Source organism: Leptodactylus fuscus, chromosome 5 (genome assembly GCF_031893055.1).
Source record: "Leptodactylus fuscus isolate aLepFus1 chromosome 5, aLepFus1.hap2, whole genome shotgun sequence".
Classification (NCBI taxonomy): Eukaryota; Metazoa; Chordata; class Amphibia; order Anura; family Leptodactylidae; genus Leptodactylus; species Leptodactylus fuscus.
Window position 1 is genome coordinate 17332729 of NC_134269.1, and position 12456 is coordinate 17345184.

Below are 12456 nucleotides of genomic sequence, written 5' to 3' on the forward strand. Positions count from 1 at the left end.
GGAGGAGCCCAGGGGTGCAAACAGCAATAAGACTCCACAAGGAACAAAGCCAGATGGTCAAGAATAGTCCGAAATAATACATTTCCTGTTATGTCCATATGCTGAACAATGTAATACGATCGAATTCAGAACAACTTTAACTATACGCAAAAAGGTGCAGGTGCATCATGCCCTATAGCACCGCTGGGCCGCTCTCAGGTATCCCAGATCCAGCAGGATTTTTGGGGTTCTGTCTTACCAGGCAGTGGGTCCCAATTTTAACTTCATCTGCGACCTCAGAACTCAGATAAAGCTGGGTATAATGGTGGAGCACAGAGCCAGACTGTAGCTAATGAGTGATGGGCTACTAAGGGGGCATTACATTATATAAGGGTATACTATGTGGGGCCCACTTAGGAATATTACACTGTATGGGCAATCTAGGGGACATTATAATGCAGGTATAATCACTCTGTGCTGGGGAACAAAAGGAACTTGGTAGGAATGGTCAGGATCAAAGGGGGACATGGTCAGGCTTAGGGGTACAGCTTAACACAAAAACATTTGCACCCCCAGTTATCCAGGAGGTAAGTGGTAGTGATAGGAGAGGAGGATTACACATGAAACCTTTACACTAGGCCTACCATTGTGTTAGAACGGCCCTGACATGAGTTGTATTATTCAGCAGCTTGAGAGCATTCCTCTATACTAATACCCAACACGAGGAGCTTACAGTATGGTGAATAATTATTACACAACATTCCACCGTTAGAAGGTTATTATCAGCAAGTCCCTTTTCATGTGACATTGGGCTACACACAACTCTGACACTAGGGAGCCAACATAGGTGGTTGAAGAAGGATCGACTCTAAATCACAGAATTTTTACTGAAATTCTACTATCGTGTATGTACAGATTATCAAAAATATCATATATATAACCCCCAGCTTCTAACAATATGTAGTCATCCAATGAAGTGATGAATACACATCTACTCTAGTCACACACAAAGTTTGTGCTCATCAATTATTAAAATGCAATCTCCTAAAATATGCTTTAAAGGGATTTGTTAAAGTATTTTGTTGTATGATATCATTTAGAAATCATCTGTGAAAAAGCGTCATTTTCATATTGGCCACTAGAGGTCAAAGACACATTAACCAACAGGTATCACTTTCCAGCATGCTGTGATGCAGTGCACTCAGTACCGCTATCTCATGTTTACTACCTGAAGCAGTGATGACTGATAGTTGTACAGTTAGAGCTCACACAAAATTATGGGGTTTTATTTTTTCCCCTACGATTACGTGCCATCTCCAGACTTATATTGATTTTAAAAAAAACAAAAACAAAACATAAGTCATGATAAAATACTTTAAATTTTATTTACAACTAAAATGTGTAGAAAAAAAAAAAATCTGTATAAAACAGGATATTTGGAATTGCAAACAGTGGAAAGTGAATGGTTATTTGGCGTAATGGGGGAGGGGAGCAAGAGGTAAAGATTTCATTATAAAGTGGTTAAGGCACATGAGGTTAAGAAGCACTTGCCAAGAAGACCACCCGCAGCCATCATACACTGGAGGCGGATACTTTGTACACCCTGATGTTCCCGTACCTGTGAGGTCACTAGTTCTTAGTAGTTATCGGTCTCTGTTATGTACATTGATACAATTAGTACATATTGTGTATTACATGACAAGCTCTTCAATTACTTTTTCCGGCGATAGTATTGCAGCCTAATCTATACAACGCTGGAAAAAACATGAAAATACTTATACTCCATTCACAGTTAGAGCAGCATTTGTAATTCTGCTGACTAGTGAATAGCTAGAGGATTTAAAAATGAATAAAAAAAAAAAAAAAATATATATATATATATATATATATATATATATATATATATATATATATATGGAGGGTAGTTTCAAACTTCCAAATCCCTCTGTGTGAACACACCCTAATGCACTGTACACAGACAGAACCAGCAGATAGCGATGCAAGACCTCACAGATAACCAAAATTCTGCAGAATCTTGGCACAGCTCCGGATATGACGTAAATCAAGATAAGTGAAAGCAGAACTTACACAACATGGCCGAGTTACTATGTACCAACACCTTCAATGGTGGAGCTACACGTCAGTGCCCTGTTCCGGGGGTGGACATTGTCTTGTTCGGGAGCATCATGTGCCTGCAGTGTACCCTTCTATATCACTTATATGCCCCTTCCCACCCTCCTCAGTGGGTAACAATCCAATGCATAATATTTGCCTCAAAATGGCATCTGATGATATAAGAGGGTAACCCATCACCACTGGCCCTTTCTTTAGATGTAACGCATATGGCTGCCTAACCACAGAAAGCTAAAAGGGTAGTCTAAGGGTGCATGCACACTACGTAACGCCGGGCGTGTATGAGAGCCGTACACGCCGGCGCTACAGCAGGGCTGCCGAACACTTCCCATTCATTTCTATGGGAGCCAGCATGCGAGCGCTCCCCATAGAAATGAATGGACTGCTTTTTTCCTTTCATTTCTATGGGGAGCGCTCGCATGCCAGCTCCCATAGAAATAAATGGGAAGTGTTCGGCAGCCCTGCTGTAACGCCGGCGTGTACGGCTGTGATACACACTGGCGTTCCGTAGTGTGAATGCACCCTTATGGTATATCTGCCGTGGCCCTGACTGCCTAGTAAAAATGTACTGATCTAAGGGTCCGGACCCCCTGGCAATTGAAGGTCGGAGGCTTCCTCATGGTCCATCTGGGCAGACACAACCAGCTGAGCAGCAGAGAAGGAGATCAATGGCCAATTGGGCAAGTAAACTAAAATTAAAAAAAACGCTCCAGTGTAAACTCCGTCCATTTTCCTATGGTTTGCCTCCTGTGTAGCGGTGTCCTGGAGTAGCCCCTCACCTGACATCACTAGGTGTGTGAATTAAGACCTAAGATTCTGAAAATATATTTATTAGTAGAGGAATTAAATAGACAATACCAGCAGCTCGATTATCTGGGTGCATAAATACAAAAATAATTATACTATCTACAAAAGGACTAAAAGACGTGAACCCTCCTGTGGATTAAAAAGATGGGCCAAACGGGACCCGCTAACCCTGCAGCCATTTTTTTTTTTATGTAATATGCTTTTGTCAAAGTTTTTTTGGTTTTATAGAATGATCTAATACTGCTTTAAGAGAAGAGATTGGGGGAGGGGGAGAGAAAGCACTATATCCAATGTCTTCTCAGTCTGCCTATGGTAAGTGGATGATCATAAAAAAAAGTTAAAATGGAGGACGTGACCTATATTCATGGCTCAAAGGGCAAGAGGCAAACATGACATGAGGTATGATGGACCAAGCCTAGACATGGTCAGTGGAGAAGCACAGCTATGCACGGTTCATGTCTTCATGGTGGATGTTGGAACGTCTTCTCCATCTGCGGCGATTCAGTCTATAAGCAGTCCTCTCTCTCCTTGCTCTAGACCGGCCTCAGCAGATGACTAGGTATCCAGGCTCACGGCAGGAGTCTCTGACATCTACACTAGTCTTCTAGATAAGACGTTCTTCTGGAGGAAGCTTTAAGGCAGCGTTGGTCTCTACTCGAGATCCGGCCTGCTCCTCGTTGCTAGGCCGATACGTTCCCTCCGTCTGACGTTTCTCTTTCACTTTGACTACGAAGAACGCAATGATGCCAATTACAATGATACCGCCAACCACGGACGGAACAATTATCGCAGCCAGTCGCTCGGAATCCTGGAATAGGAGACACAACAATGGTCAAGATATAGATTGAGAATGTCAGATATCTGTACTAATAGAGATCCTGAAGAAGTGGCCATAGGATTTGGTCACACAATTCCCTACTATGTTATAAGTAAGCCTGAAGGATCAGCCCATTAATGGTTGCCCAGGAGACCCATCAGCAAGACAAGTCTGCGTTACCTCCTGTTCTTCCCATAACAACATCAAGTTCATATCTTATAAGACCCGACACTACTTACTAACAACACAACAAAACCAAAGCCCCGTCTTACTCACCGTGAGCTTGTTCGGGGACGGCGTAGTGGTCGTGTCATTTGTGGCTAAAGAAGGAAAAGAAACAAGAAAAGTTATAAAAATGAAAGTAAAGACACCAAGAAGGACACACAAGGAAAAGACTTTATCTTAAGTAATGTTCATGTACAGCGAAACCCGCCACCAAAATACCAGAATGATGACCCCTATATACAAGAATACAACTACTATATTCTTGTACATAGGAGTAGTATTATAGTAGTTATATTCTTGTACATAGGAGCAGTATTATAGTAGTTATATTCTTGTACATAGGGGGCAGTATTATAGTAGTTATATTCTTGTACATAGGAGGTAGTATTATAGTAGATATATTCTTGTACATAGGAGCAGTATTATAGTAGTTATATTCTTGTATATAGGAGGTAGTATTATAGTAGTTATCTTCTTGTACATAGGAGCAGTATTATAGTAGTTATATTCTTGTACATAGGGGGCAGTATTATAGTAGTTATATTCTTGTACATAGGAGGTAGTATTATAGTAGTTATCTTCTTGTACATAGGAGCAGTATTATAGTAGTTATATTCTTGTACATAGGAGGTAGTATTATAGTAGTTATATTCTTGTACATAGGAGGTAGTATTATAGTAGTTATATTCTTGTACATAGGAGCAGTATTATAGTAGTTATATTCTTGTATATAGGAGGTAGTATTATAGTAGTTATATTCTTGTACATAGGAGTAGTATTATAGTAGTTATATTCTTGTACATAGGAGTAGTATTATAGTAGTTATATTCTTGTACATAGGAGCAGTATTATAGTAGTTATATTATTGTATATAGGGGCAGTATTATAGTAGTTATATTATTGTATATAGGGGCAGTATTATAGTAGTTATATTATTGTATATAGGGGCAGTATTATAGTAGTTATATTCTTGCACATAGGAGCAGTATTATAGTAGTTATATTCTTGTACATAGGAGCAGTATTATAGTAGTTATATTCTTGTACATAGGAGTAGTATTATAGTAGTTATATTCTTGTACATAGGAGCAGTATTATAGTAGTTATATTATTGTATATAGGGGCAGTATTATAGTAGTTATATTATTGTATATAGGGGCAGTATTATAGTAGTTATATTATTGTATATAGGGGCAGTATTATAGTAGTTATATTCTTGCACATAGGAGCAGTATTATAGTAGTTATATTCTTGTACATAGGAGCAGTATTATAGTAGTTATCTTCTTGTACGTTATATTCCTTAGAAGGTAGGCAGCAATTGGGCTATCATGTTTTCCCTCATTGCTGTCATGAGGCTGAAGTGGGGACCCCTCAGTGGATAATTCCATTATAGAAAGGAACTATCCTCAGTATAAGTCATCAATAACAGATCAGTTGGGTTTCAACACCCTGACCCCTGTATATCAGCTGTTTGAAGGGACTGTGGTGCTTGTACAAGGGGCCAGACCCCTTCACTTTTTGACACAGCACGCCATCTTAATAGTGGTCATGTGATGTGATAACATCCGCCTCCTATAGAAGTGAACAGAATATAATTACATTGGTGAGAATATAATAGACTGCGTGTGATGTACACAGTGATACAGTCACAGCGCTCATACAATCACTGCTGTCCCTTCAACAACTGATCCAGCGGGAATGGGGGCTGAGGGTTGGAACGCAAATGATTATTTTTTTGATAACCCATCCTGAGAAAACATCAAAAATCAAGGAACTGGCATACCCTTTTAAATCCACATCTAAAGGCCACCTAGGCCATTGATTTTAGATTGGCAGGGGTACGGCTATCAGGACTGTCACAGATCAGCTGTTTAACTGGTTTCATGACAGTGACTGCATTGCTTACTCCTACCCATTATTGATAATAGTGATGCCGTATACCGCTAAAGTCTATGGGACACAGATACAGCACACAACCTCCGATACCAAGAATATGCTGTAGGGAGCCCCATTCACAAGCTTTGTATCAGGGCCCACAGGACTTCAGTTACACCGCTGATACTATTTAAGATTTATGGCAGAGAATTGCTGAGAACATTACCCACTATCACACCCAAACCCAGAGGGTACAGAAGGCAAACTTGGCACCCATCACTTCCAGATGCCAGGCATGTGAGAGCAGAGTACAGCTACCCCCGGGAGGTATTGTTTGTGTAATAATAAGGAGAAATCAGATGGAGTCTTTCACTGGTGGAATGGTCATAGTTCGAGGCACTTGCGGCATCTTGAGAACACATTGTTTTCTTCACTTACTTATTAACCGTGACATTGGGCTCCCGCTAAGGTTAAACATTACAAGGCTCCTCCGGTGGGGACGGATGGGGCGACTAATGTCTTGAGCCTCTTACAAAGACTTCACTTGTGGTTGGAGAAAAGCTTTGAGAATCTGCGTTGTGCAGGGAGATTAAGGGTTACAATTATTAATGGGCTGAATGCCCAGAAGCACAAGAGATCTCAGACTCCGATCCTATAAATCACGTGGCACATCGCACCGCTGTCAGTCTATTCTGGTTTGTGCAAGGCGCTGCAGACATGTCGGCTTCCTGCCATGGACAAGTTCAGTCTATGCCGAGAACAAATGAGGGGTACACAACCCTCTGTATACAGGCTGCACCAGCCATCTGGCCAATCCCACAAAACACATGCATGCTTGGCTAAGTGCGCATATGTTTGGGATGCAAAAAGGGCGGCGGACACCTATGTGGGCAATTTATCTACCAAAGTAGCAAAGGATTGTGGGAACAACTTCACCTTCTCTTACGGACACACGTGCCATTGGGTTACACCAGTATTTCCCCAACAACAAAAAAAAAAAAAAATCTGTTTTTTTTTTCTTAATTTTTGTTTTTACAAATAAGACATAACTTAGTTTAACTTGTAAAAACCAAAAACTTCAACAAAAACTACATTCATTTTTCTGCGGCGCTTTAACTACGTGCGAGTGTACCCTGAAAGCTACACAAGCCAATAATTCCCACCCAACACATATCAAAGTTCATGTTTAGCATTAGCCACAATAAAATCACCATATTACCTTGTGTCCTCCCCCTCTTCAAGTATAATGCTCCAGAGTCCATTTAAAGGGATTATAATATTAATGAGCTATATAGTAACACGCCCAACCGTAACCTATAGAAACAGTCACAAAGACACTAGATATGGGGAGGGGAGCGCCAAAAGTCTGCATCAGGTTTCAACCATGAAACCCTCACAATGGAAAGATGGCTTGTTACATGTGACAAGACTCAGGTAACAGTCTCCTGAAACAGATTTTAACATTATGTGCTGCTCACTTCCCCTTTAAGATGAGCCGGATGTGTTTTATCGATGAGGCAATAAACCTGACAAAGTGAACCTGGTTCTACGACTTTGTGCCCCGAGCAGAACAGGCTCTCCAAGAGCAGGAGTACTGCACAACCGCAGCGGGTGCCAAGGCTTAGCTACAGCAGCACAGCTTAGGTACACTAGATGGCATCACCCATGAAATACTTACACACAGAAGCTCAACAGAAAGTGCTATACAACATGGGCACAACAAAGGAGTTCTTCAAGGAGCCACGAGATCGGAGACCAGCATCTGGCCCCTGGTGTGTTCCGCTTCCTCCCTCCAGTATTCACCAGTAGTTTCCAGTGCCATCTGGTCTGACGGATTAAAGTAAAGCCATCCCCCATCGCACAGGTAACAAGTGGTGAACATGGGAGATGATGGAGAAAGTGGAGCGGCCCAGGACCTGGTTACGATCACTTGGCTCAGGGTCAAAACCAATCAAGAACGCCCACATACTTCGTCTGGGGGTTTTAGACGCTGTAGCTAGACTCCCTGAAGACCCCTTTAAGATTGGCATTTCCTACTGTCTATTTCGGACAGTTTTCTGGCAATTTATATTAAATCTGATGGACCAAGGTGCCCCACTCCAACCCTCCTTGATCCCCCCCCCCCACTATCTTAAAAAAGTGGCACAAAAACAAAACAGAAATGTGGCGTAAATGATGCAGGAAATGTACGCCAGCTTATACATTTGCCTCTGTAGGCGATGGGGCCATGAGGACTGGCGTAGATAACGGCAGCCATCATAAATCTGCCCGTTGCCTGAGTATTACACTATTGAGAGGATGCCATGAATTGTTCTGCAGTCAGGTAATGTTGGCGCCGCTTGTCTCTGCCTTTCTGGTTCCACCCAATATTTCTTCAGCAGGAAGAACACTAAATAGTAAAAGAAAATGTGATGGGGATTGATCTCCTGGAATGTAGTGATCACCGACATATAATTATGTGAGCAGGTACAAATGACTACAGCAGAAAAGTAATTGCACAACAAGTCATCGAGGCGTGGTGACAAGACGACGCTCACTCCTTCTTGCCTTTACCTAGGCACGCCATCACCATTACTAAAAAGATCAATATGGAGGAACCAAGGTATTGTGTCTTCTAGATATCCCAGCAGGTGTCGGCCATTGTTATATCTCCAGACAATCAGGTCTTTCCTATTACTATCTGTAAGGAAGGGATCTCCATCTCCAGCTACGCGTTTAAAATTTACAGACATCTTACAAGACAGCGGTGATGACCGTTCATTCGCTGGATACAACTCCGAACCTTTATCAAAGACTGCCCCAAACCCTTCACCCACCACATGCCTCTAGTTCATCCGCCATCTGTACCTCTACCACACACCAGTCTCGTGACTGAACGTTACTTGGTCCCAAGGCAGCAGGGTTACTTGATGGCGCAGGTACAAAGGCTTTACACGAGGCAGCTGGCGGTTTGGCAGCCGTTCCCGGACAGAACGTGTGTCTGCGGAGCGGCGGATCTGAGCTTATAAACAATAAACTACCTGACACTTATAAAGACATTTTCCTGCAGACTCCTCCATATCAGGAGCTGCAGCCAGAATGTATACAAACCCCAATGTGTTAGGATATCAGCGAAGGGGTCACATACTTATACACAGTCACATTCCCAACCACAGGAGTGACTCACAACCTGATGACACTACAGGATTTACATGAGGCAGAAACCGTCTGAAGGAGGAAGAAACACTGAAAGATGACCTCACATGGGATGAGAGTTACTGACAGACAACTTACTGTCAAATCCTGCACTGAAACCAAAAAAACGCAAGGTGACCTCAAGATGTGAACAAACACCAATACTTCAATAAGAGCACGCAGGTGCAAAAGTATTAAAAAGTCAGCAACATAGATAGAACCTCTTGGAGTAGCAAATGATTCCTGACATTTTGGCTGCACACCATTTACCCCATATATAACCTATAGTGAGGTGACAACCAACAATAACAACCTACTGACAGTATGAACACAGAGCTCATCTCTGCACAGATCACCATCACGCAAGACAAGAGGCAGGGTGGGGGGTTGGGCAATTAATCAAAAAGTAGTCAAAACCATCAATCCAGTTCACCGATGTGATTTTGGTTCCGTTATTACAGTATTTGTAAGCAGTTTCACTCGGACCAAACACACGTCTAGATCGGAGCTGCTATTATTGACAATATCTGTAAAGCTTTGAAGAATATGACGGTGCTATATAAGCAAATGGTCTCTTCAGATCCCAAAGTATAATAAACCGAGACTCAGAGAAAGTGAGCAAACATAAAACCAGTACTACGTCCCCTGGGCTACGGTGCAAGTCTACATCCTCTTCAGGGCTCACTGAATGACATCAGTGACTGCTGAAGCCTAAGATTGGGCCTCAGCGGTCACATGGCATCATGACGCATAGATGCATTCAGGAGGCTGGACGAGGACTAGTGCTGGAGCCAAGGAGAGGTGAGTAACACTTTATATTCGCTCACTTCCCCTAGCCCCCCGCTTGTTATACTATGGGGTCTAAAGAGACCCAGGGGTATAATTTCAGTTCTAGTTTGGACGGGTTCACCCAACACATACTCACCTCCTATAGACCCCTGTACCAGCAAATGCAACCGCAAGGTTGGATTATAATGGGGGCAAAAGTGCAATTGCTTGACTTTGGGCTACAATCCATTTTGCCCTTATTTTATAATCCACCCTTGTTTTGTTTTTGTTTGTTTTTTTAAGGGATGTAACTTTAAAATGGACTAAACCTAAAATAATTACCATTAATTGTAATTGAGATAAAACGCACAGTTAGGGTGAATTCACACTGAGAACGTAAAACACGTTCAGAATAAGCGGCGTCTAAAGCAGCTCCATTCATTTCTATGGGAGCGGGGATACGAGCGCTCCCCATAGAAATGAATGGGCTGCTTCTTTCACTGCGAGCACTCCCATTGAAGTGAATGGGAAGTGCCGGCGTATACGGCAAGCTCTGCTCATGCCGAGCCGTACACGCCGGCACTCCCCATTCACTTCAATGGGACTGCACGGAGTGAAAGAAGCAGCCCATTCATTTCTATGGGGAGCGCTCGTATCCCCGCTCCCATAGAAATGAATGGAGCTGCTTTAGACGCCGCTTATTCTGAACGTGTTTTACGTTCAGAATAAGCTAGCGTTTACTCAGTGTGAATTCACCCTTAATTGTGATTTTGGTCATAATCGCCTGGTCCTAGAGGGGTAAGTTGGTACTTATTATATGTAACACAACACAAAAATACATGGGAATGGGAGGTGATCTGCTGGACCTGCCCTGGCCACTACACAGAACAGAGCTGTTTGCTGATCGATGAGTGTGTCAGACCCCCACGGACCTCATTAATAAACCTATCAATAATATTAGCTCGAGTAAAACCCGTTAAGCCCTTGGCTACCATAACAACTCATCGACAGTCTGCCATCATGCTCCAGTCCCGCTTTCTTAAATGACTGGCACTGATAGAGAAGGGATGGAGCAAAATCTAAAAAGCTGCCAAAGTTTAAAATGGGTGAAGGCCTGGCCGACCATCTAATGTGCACAGAGGGACTTGTTTCTTTCTCCCCAATATCTGCCAACAGGAGAGTTGGAAATCCAAACCAGATTCTTTCCCTTAAAAGAGATAAGCCAATGTCAGGGGAGTCAGGAGGGATTAGCGGGGTCTGGCCGCAGTCTACTCCTCTGTATGTAGCACATGCACACTCAGTCATAACCAGCATGTATGTGTAGGGGAAGGACGGGATGAACAGCTGTCAACTGAACCATGTTACCCAACAGCTATATCTATCTGGCCAGACGTCACACACACCATCCCTTCTCCGGTACATGGCAGCAACGTTTGTAGGAAGAGATCAACTTCACTAGATCACTATTGTGGCCCCTTTATGCCCCAAACTGGTGGTGACCACAGGTGCTCATAGCGGCAGAGAGACCATATGCTATTACATGACACCCTGCTCACCTATCACCAGGCACAGGACGCTGACCAGCGGCAGCAGCGATACAGACGGGTCCATCAGTCCAGGGTACAGTGTGACCTCCAGGGGGTGCAGATCCTAAGAAAGAAAGACAAGATGGCAAATAATTACTCAGACTGGAGGAGAACTACAAGTCCCAGAGACACTGACAGAAGAAGAGTCACTGGTTGGGGAACTACAAGTCCCAGGACAGAAAAGAAAAAAAACTCATTGTCCTTCTCCACCAGTGAGGAGCGGAGTATACTGGTGCTATAAGCCCAGACAGTGACGGCTTGGTGTAATACACAGATAATGTAATAATATCATGTAGCTGTATATAATACAAGATCCACTCAGCCATAACAGTGACATGTCTGAGGTGGGGGACCACAAGTCCCAGCAGTACTGGCCGCAGATATGCAGGTGACGGGGCCGGGATTGTCTGCACCTCTCCCCGCTCAGCCCCTCACACTGACCGCACCTGTCACACTGCAGCCCCCCATCTATAGCCGGTCAATACACTGATACAGGACGCGGCTCACCTGCCCGAAACTCACCGGCTCCGCCCACACGGCCCGACACGTGACCCCGCCCTCACACCTGGAAGACACATCCGGGAACACCCAAACCTACAGGCTCGTCATATCCGGAGTCACCTGTGCTACACGGGAAGCATTTCCGGGGGCTCACCTGTACGGACTTCCGGGAGCTCACCTGTACGGATTACGTCATTTACTGCACTGGACTTCCGGGAACTTACCTGTATTCACCTGTAAATCAGTATGAGCAGGTGTATATGAGTGTACCTGTACAGTATAAGGGGATGTATATGGGCGGTGTGTACTGTATATAAGGAGATGTATATGGGCGGTGTGTACCTGTACAGTATAAGGAGATGTATATGGGCGGTGTGTACCTGTACAGTATAAGGAGATGTATATGGGCGGTGTGTACTGTATATAAGGAGATGTATATGGGCGGTGTGTACCTGTACAGTATAAGGAGATGTATATGGGCGGTGTGTACCTGTACAGTATAAGGAGATGTATATGGGCGGTGTGTACCTGTACAGTATAAGGAGATGTATATGGGCGGTGTGTACTGTATATAAGGAGATGTATATGGG

At 43.4% G+C, this 12456-nt stretch overlaps 1 protein-coding gene across 3 annotated transcripts; it reads right to left on the reverse strand.

The window, feature by feature from the left end:
* Positions 1–3194: 3194 nt before the first annotated feature.
* On the reverse strand, positions 3195–11942 carry CRB3 (crumbs cell polarity complex component 3). 3 transcript variants are annotated; one of them, XM_075276041.1, is made up of 4 exons: positions 11812–11851; positions 11336–11429; positions 4013–4056; positions 3195–3727 (listed from the first exon to the last, which is right to left on the reverse strand). In XM_075276041.1, the coding sequence occupies exons 2-4, from the start codon at positions 11388–11390 to the stop codon at positions 3524–3526; spliced, it is 303 nt and encodes a 100-aa protein (XP_075132142.1). In that variant the 5' UTR covers positions 11391–11429; positions 11812–11851; the 3' UTR covers positions 3195–3523. The 3 variants fall into 3 exon arrangements, with proteins under 3 accessions (XP_075132142.1, XP_075132141.1, XP_075132140.1); XM_075276040.1 differs by lacking the exon at positions 11812–11851 and adding an exon at positions 11888–11942 and having other exon boundaries at positions 3196–3727; XM_075276039.1 differs by lacking the exon at positions 11812–11851 and adding an exon at positions 11873–11907 and having other exon boundaries at positions 3197–3727.
* Between the last annotated feature and the right edge of the window lie 514 nt (positions 11943–12456).